Source organism: Octopus bimaculoides, chromosome 26 (genome assembly GCF_046866305.1).
Source record: "Octopus bimaculoides isolate indiv1 chromosome 26, ASM4686630v1, whole genome shotgun sequence".
NCBI lineage: Eukaryota > Metazoa > Mollusca > Cephalopoda > Octopoda > Octopodidae > Octopus > Octopus bimaculoides.
Window position 1 is genome coordinate 20,722,966 of NC_142953.1, and position 24,000 is coordinate 20,746,965.

Genomic DNA, 24,000 nt, shown 5'->3' on the forward strand with positions numbered 1-24,000 from the left:
TGTATGTGTGCACATATATATATATATGTGTGTGTGTGTGTGTGTGTGTGTGTGTGTGTGTGTGTGTGTGTGTGTTTATTATCTGAGCATGTCAACAACAGACGTTAAATGATTTTAATGATAATGATGTACATTTGTGTATGTGTGTATATGTATATATTTTTATACACACACACACACACACACACACAAACACTACCATATGTAAATCTATCGTGCAGAATACTCTCTTGTAAGGTATTTTTCCATGGCTCATCTGTTGATATTCATAACCAGCATCAGACAAATACACAAGGTGGATCAGAGAGGAGGGATGGTTTTGAAAAATTCACAAAATCATTAATTTTAGCTGCAGACAAAATTTTATTGACATCAATGAGTTTGTATTGAATTAGCATTTTTCAGAATCATGTGTGGAAAACAACATCCATCATGTGGTGTCCGTTTTCATTGATGCATTTCGGAAATGCGTTCTTCGAAGCTGGCCTCCACACTCTCCAACATTGCTCTGACGATTTTGGTGACATTGCTCTCTTGGATTTTCAAGAGCCGAATAACGACAGTTCTGTTGATTCACCATGCCATTGAGATGGAAATGAGCTTCGTCATTCATTGACAAAATGCGATTGACCTTTGCCTGAAAACTTGCTTTCATCTGACATACTGTCCTGTCTGTTTTGGCATGGATCTGATGCTTTTGATGCGGGACCAGCACTGGCAGAGTCACCAAAGTAATGTGCAAGACAAAGATCCTTTGAGAGGAGGTGGGGAGCATTGGAGGAGATGATCTTGTACCAGATGATAAAAAGCTGGAGTGTAACAGACACACACAAACACATATATATATGGAACTGCAACTGTAACATCCCACATAGATTTTGATGGGCTTAAATGAGCATCATCATCATACAATTGAGGCTGTTCATTTCCACTCTTCCATGAAAATGTGTCTGGCGATGGAAGAATATCACATCGCTTGTAAAGAGGTGAGGGTTAGCAACAGGAAGAGCATCCAGCTGCAGAAAAATCAGCCTAGACAAATTCCGTCTGACCCCATGCAACCATGGGAAAGTTAAACAATGATGTTGATGATGAAGATGATGATGATGATGATGATATGTACACATAGGATTTCTTCTGGTGAAAGCACTTCCTTAATACAGCTAGGATCCAACCGCAAAGATTGACCATTCTCTTCATGGCCAGAATATATTTCTACCCACCATACAGACAGACATGTTCCAGCCTCTGTCCCACAGACATGCTCTATCCTCTATTTTACACTAATTCTTCTACAATGGCCTCTGCTCCTGTCAGCTTCCTAATCTCATCCCTCCTCCATTCAGGCCTACCCCATCTCCTGCTCATCTCCCCAATTCCTATGTCACCCTTCTTGCATGTATCTCACACCTTGGCTCACTAATAATCCCATTTCCAATCCTTCCTCCCCAAAATATTGTCCCACTGGAATCTTCTCCACCATTCATATCGTTCCTGGAGGTATTGACCTGCTATAGTTCAAATGGAACACATTAATGATAATTGTAGGATTAAGTGGAAAATATTGTTCGACATACATAGGCACAGGAGTAGTTGTGTGGTAAGAAGCTTGCTTACCAACCACATGGTTCTGGGTTCAGTCCCACTGCGTGGCACCTTGGGCAAGTGTCCTCTACTATATCCTCGGGCCGACCAAAGCCTTGTGAGTGGATTTGGTAGACAGAAAGTGAAAGGCGGCGAGCTGGCAGAAACATTAGCACACCGGACGAAATGCTTAGCGGTATTTCGTCTGCCATTACATTCTGAGTTCAAATTCCGCCGAGGTCAACTTTGCCTTTCATCCTTTTGGGGTCGATAAATTAAGTACCAGTTATGCACTGGGGTCGATGTAATCAACTTAATCCCTTTGTTTGTCGTTGTTTGTCCTCTCTATGTTTAGCCCCTTGTGGGCAGTAAAGAAATAAGAAACCTATCATATATATGTGAGTGTGTGTGTGTATGAGTGTGTGTGTGTGTGTGTGTGTGTGTGTGTGTGTGTGTGTGTGTGTGTGTGTGTGTGTGTTTGTCCCCCCTACCATCGCTTGACAACCAATGCTTGTGTGTTTACGTCCTCGTAACTTAGCAGTTCGGCAAAAGAGAATGATAGAATAAGTACTAGGTTTACAAAAGAATAAGTCCTGGGGTGGTTTGCTTGACTAAAGGCGGTGCTCCAGCATGGCCGCAGTCAAATGACTGAAACAAGTAAAAGAGTAAAACAAAACAACAAAACCAAGGAAGCTCTGTCTCAGTGAATTCTTACCATATTCTCTTGTTTTAGAAAATGCTCTTCATAATTAGTCTCTTCCTGTAAACACAAAAATCTTCAAAATGCCAAGACATTTTTAAAACCAATAGTTTTTTTTCTAAATGGCTAAACATGACAATATCTCTCTTTACTTCTTCCCCACACCTTACAAGAAACAATCATCAGAAAAACAAACAAACAAACACTACAGCTTTCAACAAATTTTACATAAGTAGATCTATCTATCTATCTATCTGTCTGTCTGTCTGTCTGTCTGTCTGTCTGTCTTTCTATCTATCTATCTTTCTATCTATCTATCTGTCTGTCTGTCTGTCTGTCTGTCTATCCATCTGTCTGTGTATCTATCTATCTATCTGTCTGTCTGTCTGTCTGCCTATCTATCCATCTATCTATATATATATATATATATATCATCACTATCATCATCACCACCATCATCATCACCATCGTCATCATCATTTAATGTCTGGAAGGCTGTACCAGACTCCACTCTTCTTTGGCATGGTTTTCTATGGCTGGATGTCCTATCTGCCACGACTGTGATTTTGCTTGGCTTGGTGGGTCTTCTTCTCAAACATGACATAATTCCAAAGGTCTTGGTTATTGCCTCCGTGAGGCCCATCGCTCAAAAGGAACTCAATCACTTTGCCTCCGTGAGGCCCAAAATGTGAGGCCATATATATATGTATATATATATATATATATATATATATATATATATATATATATATATATATATATATATATATATATATACATACTCTCTTACTTGCTCCAGTCATTTGACTGCAGCCATGCTGGAGCACCGCCTTTAGTCAAGCAAATCGACCCCACGACTTATGCTCTGTAAGCCTAGTACTTATTCCATCAGTCTCCCCTGCTGAACCGCCAAGTTATGTGGACACAAACACACCAGCATTGGTTGTCAAGCGATGTTGGGGGGACAAACAGACACACAAACATATACACACACATACATACATATATATATATATATATATATATATATATATATATATATATATATATATATATATATATATATATATATATATATATATATATATATATACATATATTCGGGCTTCTTTCAGTTTCCGTCCACCAAATTCACTCAAAAGGCCTTGGTTGGCCAAGGCTACAGTATATATATATATATATATCATCATCATCATCATTATCATCATCATCATCATTATCATCATTGTTCATGTGGGCATGGGTTGGACAGTTTGACCAAGGCTGGGAAGCTGAGGGGCTGCACCAGACTCAAGTCTGATTTGGCATGGTTTTCTATGGCTGGATGCCTTTCCTAACATCAACCACTCCGAGAGTGTAATGGGTGCTTTTACGTGCCACTGGCACAGGTGCTTGTTGTGTGACACCACTATGTGCCACGACTACAATTTCACTCGGATCTTCTTCCAAAGCACAGCATATAGCCAGAGGTCTAGGTCATCTGTCATTGCCTCCGTGAGGCCCAATGCTTCAAAGGTTCCTTTGATGTGCCACTTATACGACGCCAGCAAGATGCAGTGAACAGGTTTTACTACAAATCACAACAATTGTTTCTGAGCATTAGAAACAGCTGTTAATTGCTGAGTGTTTCACATCTTTTGTCTGTTAGTTTTTATTTGTTTCAGTCATTAGACTGTGGCCATGCTGGGGCACCACTTTGAAGAATTTATAATTGAATGAATCAACCCCAGTGCTTATTTTTTGTTAAACCCTGGTACTTATTGTATTGCTATCTTTTGTCAAACCACTGAGTTATGGGGATATAAACATACCACGTTCAGTTGACAAATGGTGATGGGGACAAACATAGACACAAAGACACCCCCCCCACACACAAACATACATACGTATATATATATATATATATATATATATATATATATATTGAGAAAAAAGTCGTCAGAATTTTGGAAATAAACCCCTTTTATTTTTTCATTATTATTAACGCTTTCGTTCCTCTCTAGAATTTGTCAAATACAATTTTGACAAGTTCTAGAGAGGAACGAATGCGCTAATAACAATGAAGAAATAAAAGGATTTATTTCCAAAATTCTGACGACTTCTTTTTCTCAATATTCAATTCTGTACATCACACCTAACAGTCTATACACACATATATATATATGTGTATACATACATATATAAGTTGGGCTTCTTTCAGTTTCCGTCTACCAAATCCACTCACAAGGCTTTGATTGGCTTGGGGCTACAATAAAAAAACACTTGCCCAAGGTGCCATACAATAGGACTGAACCCAGAACTATGTTGTTGGGAAGCAAGCTTTCTTACCATATAGCTACATATATAAGGATGCAGTGCTCCGACAACTAACACCTGATGCCGGCAGTTTGTTCCATACTTCAGGAACTCTTAGTGTAAAAAAATGTTTCCGAAAGTCATGGGAGCAGTGCTGTTTTCTGACTTTGTAAACTGAAAATGTAAATTATACCATAAAGAGACCAAAATTTATCAACGGAAAAAAAAAAAAAAAAATTCGAAATTATAAAATATAAAGTAAAAACCTGAAATTCAGTCTTTTCTTTAGCACAAACATCTCACCGTTTATGAGGATTGTTTGATGATACACATGCATACAAACATACATTTGAATATATATATATATGAGCATGTCTAGATATGTAACTATATGCATGAGAATACATAGATAAAACATACAAATCTGCACATATACATATATACAAACAAAAATACCCAGTTGTTGATGTTGAAGTTCCAATGAAGGAACCTTGGATCTAGGTTAGAAACCAGCTATTTCTCTGTTGGCAAGGAATCTTGAAATAAAACTGGATAATGACATACATACATACATACATACATACATACATACATATATGCAAAGGGTCATGATATCTGGGACTATAAAAAATCTGCAAGACCTTAAGGTTTAAAGGATGCAGGTTAAATGAAAATATTTACTGTCACAAACATGCTACTAAGTCGGTGATTTAGTTGGTCAAAATTTATTCTAAATTAAAAAAGAAAAAGGAGACATGCATACATACATATATACAAACAAAAATACCCTGTTGTTGATGTTGAAATTCCAATGAAGAAACCTTGGATCTAGGTTAGAAACCGGTTCTTTCTCTATTGGCAAAGAATCTTGAAATAAAATTGAATAATGACATACATACATACACAGATTTGTGTGTGTGTGTGTGTGTGTGTGTGTGTGTGTGTATAAATGAATGGATAGATAAATAGCTAGGTAGTTATACATACATACATAAAAGGGTAAAGACTATTTGGTCATGAATGATGATGGGATTGCACCTGGAAAGGATGCTTTGGTATGAACTGTGATGCTGCATGGTGGTGGAGCATGGACCCTGAATGCAGAGTATATGCAAAAAGTAAGTAAGGAACAATGCAAGCATGATCTGCTGGATGTGTACATGAATGGAGAGGTTTAGAGGATCTGAGAGAAATTGATTTAAACAAAGGCTGTGTATTACAACAGAAATATGGTAACAAAATGGCTACCATTAGAACTATACACTCACCCATTATCGTCACCATATCTTTATTTCTATTCCTGTTTTACTACTGTACTATTGTCACCTTATTCCGTTCGTACTATTGTCACCTTATTCCGTTCGTACTATTGTCACCTTATTCCGTTCGTACTATTGTCACCTTATTCCGTTCGTACTATTGTCACCTTATTCCGTTCGTACTATTGTCACCTTATTCCGTTCGTACTATTGTCACCTTATTCCGTTCGTACTATTGTCACCTTATTCCGTTCGTACTATTGTCACCAATATCAGTTTGATCTAAAGCTCAGTTTAATTTTCTTTCTCTTAATTATTTTTTCTCCTTTTCCTTCATCTCTTCCTTTTCCTCCTCCTTCTTCTTTCTCTCTTCTTTTTTACCTTCTCTTTCATCTGTTTCTATTTTTCCTTTAGTCATAAATTACTGCTCAGCCACACACAATTCTTCATTCATATCCATTTATATCTAATCAACTTAAACCATCCTTTAATATTCTCTACGTTATTATCTTTGAACATTTTTCTTCTTTCAAATTTTAACCTTATCTGTTCATTCTAACACAACCACCCACTTACCTCTCTTTTCCTTCCACCTTTCTTGTCTCTCATTTTAGACCTAATTTTATCATCCATTCTTCATTATCAATTCATTTTTTAACATTTTTTTTAAGTAACATCACTAAGACATTTTGTCAATATTTGTTTTTTAAGCAACATCACTGAAATATATATTTAAATATTTTTTTTTACCTACAGCAATAAGCCTTCATCTTATCTATGTATCTTATTTTAGTATTTCTATAGATTTTTTACCCCACCCACTATTACTTAATTTTTAATTTTCATATCATCATTATTATTATTATTATCTTATTTTTATAACATGCTTTCACTTCACTACCGAGCACAGCTCTGTGTGCCTTGGGTATGTGCTGTGGTTTGCTGTGATGCTCTTATGGTTACTGTATTGAAAGTGTTTTGTATAGGATGTGTGCAGTACCCAGTAGTGCAATTTTCTGTATATTATATATACTTGTAAGTCCTAGTGTTTTTGTTATGTATTTGTCTGAATATTTTTTTATCATACCTAATGTGCCTACTATGATAGGAATTGTTTGTTTTTAGATTCCACATTCGAGTTACCTCTATTTCCAGGTCTTTGTATTTTGAAAGTTTCTCCATTTCTTGTAGAGAAATGTTGTTATCTGCTGGTATTGATACATCAATTAGAAAGCATTTTTTTTCTTCATAATCTCTGACAACTATATCTGGCCTATTGGCCTTAATTTCTCTATCTGTGTGTATTGGCATATCCCATAGTATGGTTGCTTTCTCGTTTTCTGTGACCTTTTCTGGCGTGTGTTTATACCATCTTTTTTCTGTTGTTATTCCATACTGTTGGCATAGCTTCCAGTGTATGTAGGTCCCAACTCTGTCGTGTCTGTGAATATATTCCGTCTTAGCCAGGACTAGGTAGCCAGAGATGATATGATTTATTGTTTCTTGTCCATCTCCACATATTCTGCAGTTACTTGTTATGTTTCTTTTCATATGTTTTTGGTAATTTCCGGTGGGGAGGCTTTGGTCTTGTGTTGCAATTGAAAATCCTTCAGTCTCTGAGCTTCTCAACCATTGCTGGGATTTTTCTCTGTCTATTTCTTTTGCGTTTAGTTTAGCCCAGTATTTACCATCTAGGGGCTTTTCTTGTCATCGTTTTATCAAGGTCCGTTGCTGTTCTAGTTTTAGTTTGGATTTCATTTGTTTTATAGCTTATGTTGTTTCTTCTTCTTCTTCTTCCTATTTGTTAGGTAGTATGACTTCTTGTTTGTATTTGTCAGCTTCCTGAAATACTGAAAACAGTTTTTTTGTTTTGCTCATGTTTTGTGGTTATTTGATTAGTTTTCCTTGCTTCTGAAGTAGGTATTTTTGCAGTCCTATTGTGGTTATTTTATAATAGTTTTCTAGCTGTATAAGACCCCTACCACCTTCTGTACATTGTATATATAGCCTTTCTATGTCAGATTATGGTTGGTGCATCCTAGATCCCGTCATTATTTTTCGTTTTCCTGTCTATTTTGGTAAGTTCGTTTAGTGTCCAGTTAAGGATATTGTAGCTGTAACTTATAACTGGGACAGTTAGAGTGTTGATACCTATTATCTTGTTTTTAGCATTGAGCTCTGTTTTTAGTATTGATCTAACTTGTCTATAGTACTCTTTCTTTATTTTTTCTTTCATTTGTGTGTGTTGTATCCTATCTAGTTCATTGACTCCTAGATACTTATATGGCTGGCTTTGGTCTAGTTCTCTTATTTCATTGGCTTTATTTAGTGTGATGTTGCTTCTCTTAACTAGTTTTCCTCTTTTCAAGGTTGCTTTCACACATTTTTCTATGCCAAATTTCATATCTATTTCTTTGGTAAATCCATGTACTGTCTGTAGTAGTGTTTCCAGCTCTTTATCATTTCTAGTGTATAATTTTAGGCCATCCACATATAAAAGGTGGCTGATTGTTTTGCCGTAACATTTGTATCCGCATCCAGTTCTATTTAGCAAGTCAGTTAAAGGTGTCAGTGCCAAGCAGAAAAGGAGTGGAGAGAGTGTGTCTTCCTCTCCTTATAACTTTATTTCAGCTGCCTTAGTACTGGGCATCCTCCAGAGGCCAAGAGTAGCAATTATTATTATTATTGTATGTTTGACTTTTTTGCTTTGCATTTGTACAAGTTGGATCCAAGTCTCACCCAGAGACCTCAAGAAACAACAAGTTAGAAGTTCATGTTGGTGTTATGCCTAGGGTACCATATATTTGGATTTGTACATAGTGTTGTTCTAAAGAATGTTTAAGAAACCATAAGAAAATTATGTGTTTGTTTTAAAATTTGAGATTACATAGACAGTATTTTGCATAGGATATGGGCAGTTCCCATGAGCACTATCTTTCGAATTTCTGCCATTTTGGGGCTTCCTGGTATCTGAGCTAGGTAACAATCAGCCCCTTTTGCTATCATTCCTAGGGCGCCTGTGACAACAGGTATTGTTTTAGTCTTGAGGTTCCACATTTTGCCAATTTCTATTTCAAGATCTTTATACTTACTCAGCTTTTGGTAGATCTTGACAGATACATTTGTGTTGATTGGAACAGTCATATCAATGATTTTTGTCTGAAGTCTTTCAATATAATGTCTGGCCTATTTGCAACTATCTTTCTATCAGTTTGAATTATTATTATTATCATTATTATTATCATCATTATCATTATTACTATCATCATTATCATTATTATTATTATTATCATTATTAATGTTATCATCATCATCACCACCACTGCCTTTCATCCTGTCAGGGTCAATAAATTAAGTACCAGTTAAACACTGCGGTTGATGTAATCGACTTAACCCCTCCCCACCAAATTTCAGGCCTTGTGACTATTGTAGAAAGGATTATTGTTATTATTATTATTATTATTGTTCAGTAGTTTTATTTTTATAACATGCTTTCACTTCACTACCGAGCGCAGCTCTGTGCGCCTTGGGTATGTGCTGTGGCTTGCTGTGGTGCTTTTATGTTTACTGTATTGAAAGTGTTTTGCGTAGAATGTGTGCAGTACCCAGTAGTGCAATTTTCTGTATGTTATATATATTTGTAAGTCCTGGTGTTTTTGTTATGTATTTGTCTGAATATTTTTTTATTATACCTAAGGCACCTACTATGATAGGAATTGTTTCTGTTTTTAGATTCCACATTCGAGTTATCTCTATTTCCAGGTCTTTGTATTTTGAAAGTTTTTCCATTTCTTTTAGAGAAACGTTGTCCTCTGCTGGTATTGATACATCAATTAGAAAGCATTTTTTTTCTTCATGATCTTTGACAACTATATCTGGTCTATTTGCCTTAATTTCTCTATCTGTGTGTATTGGCATATCCCAGAGTATGGTTGCTTTCTCGTTTTCTGTGACCTTTTCTAGCGTGTGTTTATACCATCTTTTTTCTGTTGTTATTCCATACTGTTGGCATAGCTTCCAGTGTATATAGGTCCCAGCTCTGTCGTGTCTGTGAATATATTCCTTCTTAGCCAGGACTGGGCAGCCAGAGATAATATGATTTATTGTTTCTTGTCCATCTCCACATATTCTACAGTTACTTGTTATATTTCTTTTCATTATGTGTTTTTGGTAATTTCTGGTGGGGAGGCTTTGGTCTTGTGCAGCAATTAAAAATCCTTCAGTCTCTGCTTTGAGTCCTGAGCTTCTCAGCCATTGCTGGGATTTTTCTCTGTCTATTTCTTTCGCATTTAGTTTAGCCCAATATTTACCATGTAGGGGCTTTTCTTGCCATCGTTTTATCATGGTCCGTTGCTGTTCTAGTTTTAGTTTGGATTTCATTTGTTTTATAGCTTATGTTGTTTCTTCTTCTTCTTCTTCTTCTTCTTCGTATTTGTTAGGTAGATTGATTTCTTGTTTGTATTTGTCAGCTTCCTTAAATACTGAAAACAGCTTTTTGTTTTGCTCGTGTTTTGTGGCTATTTGTATTAATTTCCCTTGCTTTTGGAGTAGGTATTTTTGCAGTCCTATGGTGGTTATTTTATAATAGTTTTCTAGCTGTATAAGACCCCTGCCACCTTCTGTGCGTTGTATATATAACCTTTCTATGTCAGATTTTGGGTGGTGCATCCTATATCCTGTCATTATTTTTCTTGTTTTCATGTCTATTTTACATAGTTCGTTTAGTGTCCAGTTAAGGATATTGTAGCTGTAGCTTATAACTGGGACATTGAGCTCTGTTTTTAGTATTGATCTAACTCGTCTATAGTACTCTTTCTTTATTTTTTCTTTCATTTGTGTATGTTGTATCCTATCTAGTTCATTGACTCCTAAATACTTGTATGGTTGGCTTTCGTCTAGCTCTCTTATTTCATTGGCTTTATCTAGTGTTATATTGCTGCTTTTAACTAATTTTCCTCTTTTCAGGGTTGCTTTGGCACATTTTTCTAATCCGAATTTCATATCTATTTCCTTGGTAAAGCCGTGTACTGTTTGTAGTAGTGTTTCTAGCTCTTTGTCATTTTTAGCATATAATTTTAGGTCATCCATATATAGAAAGTGGCTGACTGTTTTTCCGTAGCATTTGTAACCGCATCCAGTTCTATTTAGCAATTCAGTTAAAGGTGTGAGTGCCAGGCAGAACAGGAGTGGAGAGAGCATGTCTCCCTGGAATATTCCTCTTCTAATGGGGATGGCTTTCGTTTTCACAAGTCCCTCTTTTGTTTCGAGCTGTAGCACTGTTTGCCATTTGTTCATTGAGTGCCCTATGTATTTTATAATAATTGTTGCCACCTTGTTTATGGCTAGCGTTTCCAGAATCCACGTGTGGGGAACACTGTCGAAGGCCTTTTGGTAGTCCACCCAGGACATACTGAGGCCTTTCTTCTTTCTGCGGCTGTCTTCAGTTATAGCTTTATTGATCAATAATTGATCTTTACAGCCGTATGAGCCCTTGCAGCATCCCTTCTGCTCTTCTGGAAACAGGTTGGTGTTTTCCAGGTGTTGTTGTTGTTGTTGTTGTTGTTGTTGTTGTTGTTGTTGTTGTTGTTGTTGTTGTAATTATTATTATTATTATTATTATTATTATTATTATTATTATTATTATTATTATTATTATTATTATTATTATTATTATTATTATTAAAGGTGGCAAGCTGGCAGAATCATTAGCATGCTGGATGAAATGCTTAACAGTATTTCACCCATCGCTTTTGTTCTGAGTTCAAATCCCATCAAGGTTGATTTTGCCTTTCATCCTTTTAGGGTCGATGAATGAAGTACCAGTGAAATACTGGGGTCGATATAATCAACTGGTCCCCTCCCCACAAATTTCAGGCCTGAGTTTCAATACCACTCAGGTTGACTGTGTCTTTCATCCTTGTGGGGCTGATAAAATAAGTACCAGTAGAGCACTAGGATTGATGTAATTGACTAGCCTCCACCCCATAAAAATTGCTGGCCCTGTGTCTATTTTAAAAAGGATTATTATTATTATTATTATTATTATTATTATTATTACTGTTATTATTATTATTGTTGTTGTTGTCATTACTTACATGGCTGTGGGGTTAAGAAGTTCACTTTAAAACTCTGTGGTTTCAAGTTCAGACCCACTGTACAGCACTGAGCACATGTCTTGTACTGTAGCCCCTAAGTTGACCAGTGCCTTGCTAGTGGATTTGGCAGACAGAAACTGTATGGAAGCCTGTACTCTGCCTTTCTCTCTCTGATATGTATGTATGTATGCATGTATGTGTGTGTATGTATGTATGTGTGTGTGCGTATTTGTGTGTGTATGCATGTATGTATGTGTTCAAACAAACCTTTAGCCCTTTCGTTACCAGCCTGGCTGAAACCGCCTCTGGCTCTGTAGTACAAATGTTTTGTTTTCATAAGTTTTGAATTAAAATCTTTCACCAAACTATAGGCACAATTTATGTTCCTAACACTAGCTTAATGATAACTAAGTTATTTTACTAAATTCTTTGTTATATTTCAAATTAATTGAAAGAAACACAGAATATCTCAACAGAAATATGGTAACAAAACGGTTAGAATATACAATAGAGAAACAATTCTTAACCCTTTTAATACCAACCCAGCTGAAACTGCCTCTAGCTCTGAGTTACAAATGCCTTGTTTTCATAAGTTTTGGATTAAAATATTCCACCAAACCTGAGTCACAATTTATGTTCCTAAAAATAGCTGAATGATAACCAACTTATTTTACTAAATTCTTTGTTATATTTAAAATTAATTGAAAGAAACACAGAGCATCTCAAAATAAGTACGGTAACGAAAGAGTTAAGCATATAATACTGATGAAAATGTATTTCAATAAGAAAATACGCCACTTTCAGAAAATTCTGCCTCAATAAAGTTCTCATCTAATCCATGCAGGCATACAAAAATAGATGTTAAAACAATGATGATGATAATGAGAATGATGACAATAATGGTGGTGATGGCAACTGATGATGATGATGATCGTGACAGACAATGACGACAATGACAAAATGATGATGATGATGATGATGACAATAATTACACACATTGACAATGCCACCCACAAAAGGTCACTCACCATGACTAGTAATATTCATGATATTCCCAAATTCTTCCATAAATATTGCTTTCTAATGAGACTTAACCAATTAATCAATAAAATCTTTTACAATAGCTTAACAGATAAAGTCGATTTGCAACATCACATTTGACTAACCATTCCTTTAAACAAACCTCTAACCCTTTTGTTACTATATTTCTGTTGAAGTACACTGATTGTTTTCCAATAAATTTTGACAATAGCGAAGAATTTACTAAAATAACTTTACCATAATCAAACTGGTATTTGAAACATAAATTAATATATTTTGATGTCAGATTTCAATTTAGATCACTTTAACCTTTTTGTTGCCACATTTTTGCCGAAGTACACTGATTGTTTTCCAATAGATTTTGAAAATAGTGAAGAATTTACTAAAATAACTTTGTCATTAATCTGGTGTTTTGGAACATAAATTTAACATGAAACTTTGATGGAAGGTTTAAATCTTGATCTCTTTAAAACAGCAAATTTGTTACATAGAGCCTGGGGAAAATTGGTATAAAACATTCGATGATGTTTGTAAAAGCTGTTGAAAGCATATAAAATGATGAAAAATGAAATTTAAAAATAAGTTATCAGAGCAGAAGTTGAGAGGGAATCGGAAGTAAGGAAGGGGGCAGAGGTGGATGCCAGGGCAAATGTCATTGCTTAAAACTGAAAGAATTTAAAAACAATTCAGAGGTAATTGGTTAATTGATGTAGTATGTATGAGAAGGTGTGTGTATACATATATACACCACTGGATTGAATGGTACTGCTCAGTTGTCAAAACCATAATGATATCCGTGGGGCAGCTGATGATGGAGGTGTGCTGGATTGTTGGTATGGCTGTTTTTGTGTATGTGGAATATTATAACATATCCTTTTGATATATATATATATATATATATTGATATATCTTTTACATGCATACATACACATATGTACACGTGCCATGCAGCTTGCGTGAGGGCATTTATACAGTCTTATCTGTTAACGGTTATTTCTAATACTGTTCTTGCTGTATTGCATATTCGTTTCTTTTTTGCATCTGTGATTTTATTTTTGCTCTTCTATATAAATGAAAATATTTCCTTCATTTTGTTGCTTTTCTTCCTACAAAATGAGAAGAAACATTGCGGAACTGTTATTTTCATGAGTTGTATATATTTATCACACAATAAGACACATCTGCATTGCTGGATGCTCCTGAACCAGTTGTTGAGTGTCCCACCATGAGGGATCGATTCTAGATGTTGAAACAATTGTGGTTAATAATAAAATTTCTCGTATAGTCCTTCTTTTGTCTTTCGTTTACCACATACATACATACATACATATATATATATATATATATATATATATATATATATATATATATATATATATATATATATGTGTGTGTGTGTGTGTGTGTGTGTGTGCGCAATGCAACTACACACATGCTGTTAGTGATTTCTTTTCCTTCTGTGAACTTTTACCTTTCTCCTTTCCGACAAAGAGCTATAATCAAAACGTCAAAAACTCTCTCTTCATACCAAGTGTCAAACTAATATACTCCTTGCACACATCCGCTTGTTGTCTGTTATTGTTAATTTTTATGTTCGTTTATTTGAATTGACTATATATATATATATATATATATATATACACACACACACACACATATATATATACATCATTATCATCGTTTAACGTCTACTTTCCATGCTAGCATGGGTTGGACGGTTTGACAGAGGACTGGCAAGCCAGGAGGCTGCACCAAGCTCCAATCTGATCTGGCAAGGTTTCTACAGATCGATGCCCTTCCTAATGTCAACCACTCTGAGAGTGTAGTGGGTGCTTTCTACCTGCCACTGGGATGGGGGCCAATCAGGCATCAACCACACTTGAATGGTGCTTTTTACATGCTACCGGCATGGGAGCCAGTCAAGCAGCACTGGCAATGACCACACTTGAATGGTACTTTTTACGTGCCACTGGCATGGGAGCCAGTCAGGTGGCACTGGCAACAACCATGTTCATATGGTGCTTTTTACGTGTCACTGGCATAGGAGCCAGTTTGGTGGGATTGGCATTGACCATGCTTGAATGGTACTTTTTACGTGTCACTGGCATGGGAGCCAGTTTGGTGGGATTGGCATTGACCATGCTTGAATGGTACTTTTAATGTGCCACTGGCTTTGGTGCCAGTCAGGCAGTACTGGCATCGTCCATGACAATGATTTCACTTGAGTCAACAGGACTTCTTAAGCACAGTATATTGCCCAATGATTGAAGAGTATTCTTAAATGCGCCGATTATGTGACACTGGCATAGGCTACAGTTATGGTCTCACTTGGCTTGCCAGGTCTTCTCAAGCACAGCATATCTCCAAAGGTCTTGGTCACTTGTCATTGCCTCTGTGAGACCCAACATTTGAAGGTCATGCTACACCATCTCGTCCCAGTACTTCCTGGGTCTACCTCTTTCATAGGCTCCCTCCACTGTTAGGGTGTGACACTTTTTCACACAGCTGTCCTCATCCATACACAACACATGACCAAACCAGCAGTCATCTCTCTTGCACACCACATCTGATGCTTCTTATGTCCAACTTTTCTCTTAGGGTGCTCACATTCTGTTGTGTATGCACACTGACATTACACATCCAGTGGAGCATACTAGCTTCATTTCTTGCAACCTTACGCATGTCCTCAGCATCACAGCCCATGTTTCACTGCCATGTAGCATGGCAGTTTGCACACATGCATCATACAGTCTATCCTTCACTCTGAATGAGAGGCCCTTTGTTACTGGCAGAGGCAGAAGCTCTCTGAACTTTGCCCAGGCTATACTTATTCTAGCATCTATGCTCTCAGAGCATCCACCCCCGCTACTGACTTGGTTACCTAGGTAACGGAAGCTATCAACTACTAGTTTCTCCTCTTGGTATGTGACAGAAGCTGTTTTCTGCAAATTTTCAGTGTTTATTGCACCTGTGCATCTGCCACGCACACACACACACACACACACATGCATATATATACATATATATATAAAAAACAAGGACGGCTCATTTGAAGTTTTCTTTTCTCAGTCGAGTTCTAAATTATCTTTGTTATTTTGGCTGGTTAAACTCGAAATTGCTCCAATCTGACTAGCCCCAAGGAAAAACTAAGCTAAGAGCACTAGATTCCTTGGAAGAAAGCAGTCTCTTATATATATATACACACACACACACACACCCACACACATATACATACAAACACAGATCTCTCTCTCTATGAGTGTGTGTGTGTGTGTGTATGAATACATATTTAAGAGCCTCATACTCAATCTTAATACCACTGCAAACTATTCAAATGTCATATCAGAGATGTTCACAAAATGCCGTCACTTCGACAAGTACCTCTTGTCAAAGTGACAACATTGGGAGATAATACTTTTTCTGACTGAAGGAATCAATATTTAACTATTTGCCAGGAGCAATCATACACTCTCCATAGTTCCTAGCTACACACCTTATCTTGCCATATAAAATTACACTCTTTAATATTAGGCACCCTTTTTACATTCATTTCCATATAACAGAATGAATCAAAATGATTCACCTCCTCTCTATTTCTCTTTTCAATCTTAAACCAGAAGCAGACACCTCTGATATTGTTACAGTTTATAATGATAATAATAATAACAATAATAATAATAACAATAATAATAATAACAACAACAACAACAACAACAATAATTTCTGTTCTGTGAGTTGAAACAATCCTCTTTCTCTCCATTGATCGTACATATCCCCTAATATGATCGGTATTCCCTAATATGAACACCATTTTTGTCTACAGGGTTTCTTAGGTAGGAACATTCCATGACCACAGCATTGACTTGTCTGTTCCATCTACACTGTGTGTGCTGGTCCCTTGCTGGATAACCACAGGCTGGAGTCAGACCAATATCTCTGAGCCTGCCAGGTGCAACAATGTCACCATCAAGGGCTTCAGTTTCATTACCAACATTATTCACAATATTTTGTCTTTTCCTTGTCACTCATGTGAGGTAGCGATTATGAGGTTGTGCAATTACCAGTGTTTTTATTGTGACACCATCACTAGATTCAATGTCAACCAGGACATGAGGAGATTCAAACTGCTTCCTTTCATTATTATTATTATCATCACTGACATTATTATTTTCATTTTCATGAAAATGGGATGAACATAAACCCGAAGGCATCATTGAAAATGATAATGCAAAGATCCTGAGGGATTTTATGATTCAGTGCGACCATGAGATAGAGTATAGGAAGCCAGACATAGTCTTAATTGAGAAAGAAAACAAACTATGGTGAATCATAAATATAGCATGCCCAGCTGACAACAAGGTATGCGATAAGGAAGAAAGAAAAGTTGATAGATATGACAGGTTAGCTTGGGAGGTTAAGCAGTTGTGGTCGATGAAAAAGGTGGTAGTAGTACCAATAAATGTCGGAGCCCTGGGAACAGTGAGTAAGATTTACTAATGGAGACAGCGATTGTATATCACCTGAGGATATACAACTGGATCCCATTATACAGGTAAACAGTTGCTTAATTTAAATCCTGTGTATATGTGGATCTATGTTGTCTAAACGTACTTCTGTTGACTATATTTTCTCAATTTATATATATATATATATATATATATATATATATATATATATGTGCGTGTGTATGTATGTATATACACATACACACATCTCAGGCTTCCTTCAGTTTCTTGTTTCTTTATTGCCCACAAGGGGCTAAACATAGAGGGGACAAACAAGGACAGACAAAGGAATTAAGTCGATTACATCGACCCCAGTGCGTAACTGGTACTTAATTTATCAACCCCAAAAGGATGAAAGGCAAAGCTGACCTCAGCGGAATTTGAACTCAAAACATAATAGCAGATGAAATACTGCTAAGCATTTCGCCTGGTGTGCTAACGGTTCTGCCAGCTCACCGCCTTTCAGTTTCTGTCTACCAGACCCACTCACAAGGATTTGGTCAGCATGGGGCTATAGTAGAAGACACTTGCCCAAGGTGTCACACAGTGGGACTGAACCTGGAATGACGTGGTTGGGAAGCAAGCTTCTTACCACACACCTTTGCCGGGTTAAATTTCCTTCTCTTTCAATTACTCCTTCGTTTTCTTTTATATTTTATATTTTCCAGAAATTCTTCATCTCCATTTATTCACATCATTCCTTTCCTACTAAATCACTATTTTCATTCCTTCGGTTTCATTCATTTCCCTTCATTTTTATCATATCACTTCATTCCCTCCATTCTCCTTCTCTCTCTCTCTCTCTCTCTCTCTCTCTCTCTCTCTCTCTCTCTATCATTCATTTCTCTCCTTCTCTTTTATTCTGTTTTCTTTCCTTTATCTCTCTTTTCCTCTTCTACTCTCCCCCTTTCTCAATCTCTCTCCTCAGCCTCTTACTCGCCACAACTCTTCTCTTCGGACATCCCATTGGTTGCATTCCTCCAGTCCAGTGTGTGTATGTGTGTGTGTGTAATATGTAAACATACATACATATCTATTTATGAATATATATATGCATATGAATATATATATATATATATATATATATATATATATATATATATATATATATATATATATATATATATATATATATATATATATATATATATATACATATATATATATATATATACATACATACATACATACATACGTATATATATATATATATATATATATATATATATATATATATATATATATATACATACATATATATATATATATTGATGATATATATATATATATATATAAATATAAAGAATGGAGTAAACGGATATATATATATATATATAGATATACATGTACATATTTATTACTACTTTCCATCTTCAATTTCTCTCTCATTAATCAACTATATATTGCTAGTTGGATACAAGTACACATAGACAAGTTCACATACACACAGAACACATACACACACACGCACACACACACACACTCTATCTTCTCCAGCCAGAGTGCCACCACTTCTAAACACATCAGCTTTGGTCAACTTCCTTTCGTTGGTTCATTTTCTGCTCCCCTTCAGTCATTGTCCGTGTGCCTCTTCGTATTTCCCTCGTCCATTCCCCACTCACAGTTACCACCACCACCACCACCACCACAATCATCACTATCATCATCGTCATCATCATCGTCATCGTCGTCAAGCTCCCGTTATCTTTGTCTTTCATACAGAGTGCTACTTTCCTCTCTAATTCTTTGGAAATTTTGTTTTCGTCTTCGTTACTACTACTACTACAACTACTACTACTTCAACCGACTTCACCACAGCCACCACTGTCACTACTCTGCTGCTGCTAATACCACCACCAACAACAACAACAACAACAACGGCAATTAATCAATTTTTAGGAAATCTCATCTAATTATGTACCAGGTAATTAAATTTAACTTTCGAAATTTCATTTATTTATGATCCACACCTTTATATACATGTCTGTATGCGTGTGTGTGTGAGTGTGTATGTGTGTGTGTTTGTCTGTGAGTCTGCATGTGGGTGTGCATATGTGTGTGGGTGTGTTTGCATAGATGCGCATGTGTGCCTATATGTGTCAGGTGTTTATGTGTGTGGCTGGTGCGTACATGTGTATGAGCATGTGTGTATGTGTATGTGATGCACATGTGTATGTACGTGTATAAAAAAAACACAGAATTGCATGTTTGTGTATGTGTGTGTGTGTGTGCATTTGATGTATATGTGAGTGATGTACATTAGTATGTATATACAAATTTAGAATTGTGTGTGCATGTGTGTTTTATATATATATATATATATATATATATATATATATATATATATATATACATACACACAGATATACATACATTCACACATACATACGTACGTACGTACATACATACATAAATACATACATACATACATACATATATATATATATTCAGACTTATATTATATATATGTCAGTGTGAGCGTGTATATGTATAAATATATACGTATATATATAAAATATATTTTTATTGCATTTTTAATCTATAAAACTTGCCCAAATGCCTGCATATATATATATATATATATATATATATATATATATATATATATATATATATATATATATATATATACACACATACACACACACACACACACATGTAAATACATACACATGCACACACACATATCATATTGTAACTAACCCTCTCATGTTTGTTTCATTATTTTCTCTGTGTCTCAATACACACACACACACACACACACACACACATACACATGCGTATATAACCATCACCATTTAATGTCTGTTGCCTATGCTGTCAAGGATTGAGGCCAGATATAGGAAGCGCTATTTGAACTGAGAATAGAAACAGCCAAAGTAGATCCCACCAGGACTCTTGTCTGTTATTTTGGCAATTCCTTCCAAACCCCTACTTTGAATTGATGGACCAATACTTATTCACCAAGAAAGTATATAATATATATATATACATTATACATTTCTTGTTTCATATTTCTGGCACCGGTACCAAGATTGTTGACCTGAGTTAAATATAATAAACTATTCAAAACTGAAATGCTTAAACTGAGGAGGGTATTACATAATGGGTGCACTTCCTAATATATACTATGCAAATCTGAAATGTATGTAATAAATTTTTCAAAATATCACTCTTTGGTTTGACATCATTATTACAACTATACAACGAGGTACAAAAAAGTTCTTTGCTCTGGCTTAAAGAAAATATAGGAAGATCAGTTAACTATGATTTTATTCAACGTATTCCCCCTCTCAGATTCACTCACTTATTGCAAAAGAACTCAGAAGGTTGGGTCTCCATTTAGCCCTTTTCAGCACTCTCTTGTGTGTGTGTTTGTGTATGTGTATATATATATTTGTTAGGTTGTTTATCATTAAACTGAAGAATTACTCAATATATTTTGTAGACTACATGTTTGTTAGACTTTTCACATGAAGAAGGGTGATAGTGACTTTGAAGTTTCGGCCTGCTAGCTTTGTCAGACAATTCGATGAATGTTAGCTGGTTGAAACTTCAAAATCCCTGTCACCCATCTTCTCGCAAGGCACAGGCATGACTGTGTGGTAAGAAGCCTGCTTACCAACCACATGGTTTCGGGTTCAGTCCCACTGCATGGCACCTTGAGCAAGTGTCTTCTACTACCTTGTGAGTGAATTTGATAGATGGAAACTGAAAGAAGCCCGTCGTATATATATATTTATGTGTGTGTCTTTGTGTCTATGTTTGCCCCCCCCCCACCATCACGTGACAATTGATGTTGATGTGTTTACATCCCATAACTTAGCAGTTCGACAAAGGAGTTCAATAGAATAAGCTCTAGGCTTACAAAGAATAAGTCCCGATGTCGATTTGCTCGACTAAAGGTACTGCTCCAGCATGGCCACAGTTAAATGACTGAAACAAGTAAAAGAATAAAAGAATTTATGTATATATATATATATATATATATATATATATATATATATATATATATATATATATATAAAGTGTAGTATATTGCCACTTAAGTGTGGCTGACCCCTAGGGGTGGATGTTACTGTTGCTTTTAGCCCCAGGAGGACATCTCCTCCAGCTGGCTTATCGACACACGACTGTGTCCTGTTTGCCAAGGGTAGTTATCCCTCTCACCAACATCTGCAGCACGAACGGATCCGGATTTCAGGGTTATTTCCCTTCGTCGGCGTCCGATAGCCGCTGACCTTGGTGAGAGAGACAAAAACCTGGCAATCTTATATCTTCTTTTCAAGTGAAATTCTTCACTGATATCGAAAAGGTGAAAACAAGCAATGTTAATTCTCTAAATGAAGTACAGCCACACTTAAGTGGCAATATACTACACTTTATCGTGCAGTTACTGTTAATACTTCATTTAGAGAATTAACATTGCTTGTTTTCACCTTTTCGATATCAGTGAAGAATTTCACTTGAAAAGAAGATATAAGATTGCCAGGTTTTTGTCTCTCTCACCAAGGTCAGCAGCTATCGGACGCCGACGAAGGCAAATAACCCTGAAATCCGGATCCGTTCGTGCTGCAGATGTTGGTGAGAGGGATAACTACCCTTGGCAAACAGGACACAGTCGTGTGTCGATAAGCCAGCTGGAGGAGATGTCCTCCTGGGGCTAAAAGCAACAGTAACATCCACCCCTAGGGGTCAGCCACACTTAAGTGGCAATATACTACACTTTATCGTGCAGTTACTGTTAATACTTCATTTAGAGAATTAACATTGCTTATATATATATATATATATATATATATATATATATATATATATATATATATATATACCGAAGTAAGCACATGAAATGTGCAACAAGGTAGAAAAAAGAGTACTCAAATACCAGAGGTAGAGTAATATATATACTTTTAAATAAAGTATATATATATATATATATATATATATTTATATATATACACATACATACACATACATGCATATATATGTATATATATATATACACACACATACATGTATAAATATATATACATATATATATATATATATATATATATATGTATATATATATATATATATATATAATGTTACAAAAAGAAAATAGAAACTACATGTGGAAATGTAAGGGGAAAGTAAGAAGAAAAATAAGTGAAAATGCACATTGGAAATCAAAAAAGTGCATTTTTGCTCACTTTTCTCCTTACTCCCCCCCCCTATATATATATATATATATATATAAATGAGTAGTGTAAGATGTGGATTCCCAGAATCGTGTGGCTACCACAAAAGGTTCCTATAACAGACTCGGCTATCAAAGCAATTAGTAACCAATTACAAAGAAGTATGATTTAGTGCATCCATAGAACTAAAAATCCAGAAGATTCGATCAACGAAATCATTACATGAGCAGTATATAAAACCATGATGTTAGAAGGTGTGAGAAGTGAATGTATAATGACAACCATTTCATGACCTTTCTCATGTAACATGTGGAAGAAAGGAAGAATTTATGTGTACATCTTTACATTAATATCTATGCATGGCATTAAACAATACAATTGTATATTCAGAAACTTATGCAAATAAAGAAATCTAGTTCACCTCACATCTCATACTTCCTGTCTTTACTGCTCCATATATATCTACATTCTTTTATTCTTTTACTTGTTTCAGTCATTTGACTGCAGCCATGCTGGAGCACCACCTTTTAGTCGAACAAATCGACATTGGGACTTGTTCTTTGTAAACCTAGTACTTATTCTATCGGTCTCTTTCGCTGAAACTGCTAAGTTACGGGGGACGTAAACACACCAGCATCGGTTGTCAAGCAATGGTGGGGGGACAAACACAGACACACAAATACATACAAACATACATACATACATACACACACACACACACATATATATATATATATATATATATATATATACGATGGGCTTCTTTCAGTTTCCATCTACCAAGTTCACTCTCATGGGTTTGGTCAACCTAGGGCTATAGTAGAAGAAACTTGCCCAAAGTGCCACATAGTGAGACTGAACCCAGAACCATGTGGTTGGTAAGCAAAGTTTCTTACCACACAGCCACTTCTGCACCTATGTGTGTGTATATGTGTGTGTGTGTGTGTGTGTGTGTGTGTGTGTGTGTGTGTGTGTGTGTGTGTGTGTGTGTGTGTATGTATGTATGTATGTATATATATATATATATATATATATATATATATATATATATATATATATGTGCGCACGTGTGTGTGAAGGCGCATAGCTTAGTGGTTAGGGCATTCGACTCGCAATTGTAAGGTCATGAGTTCAATTCTTGGTGACGCATTGCGTTCTTGAGCAAGACACTTTATTTCACGTTGCTCCAGTCCAACCAGCTGGTGAAAATGAGTAGTACCTGTATTCCAAAGGGTCAGCCTTGTCACGCTGTGTCACGCTGAATCTCCCTGAGAACTACATTAGGGGTACACGTGTCTGTGGAGTGCTCAGCCACTTGCACGTTAATTTCACGAGCAGGCT

General features: G+C 36.0%; 1 protein-coding gene across 3 annotated transcripts in view; it reads left to right on the top strand.

Annotated features, from left to right (window-relative positions):
* The window catches only part of LOC106868957 (anoctamin-7), a 313,520-nt gene that overhangs the window by 77,756 nt on the left and 211,764 nt on the right, over positions 1-24,000 (top strand). The window contains exon 1 of one of the 3 annotated variants that reach the window (XM_089342452.1): positions 19,111-19,403. The exons of the other annotated variants lie outside the window; for them this stretch is intronic. Within the exon in view, the coding sequence (XP_089198578.1) occupies positions 19,395-19,403 (9 nt within the window). The 5' untranslated portion in view covers positions 19,111-19,394. Of the gene's footprint in view, positions 1-19,110; positions 19,404-24,000 lie in introns of those variants that run through there. 3 annotated transcript variants of the gene reach the window in all.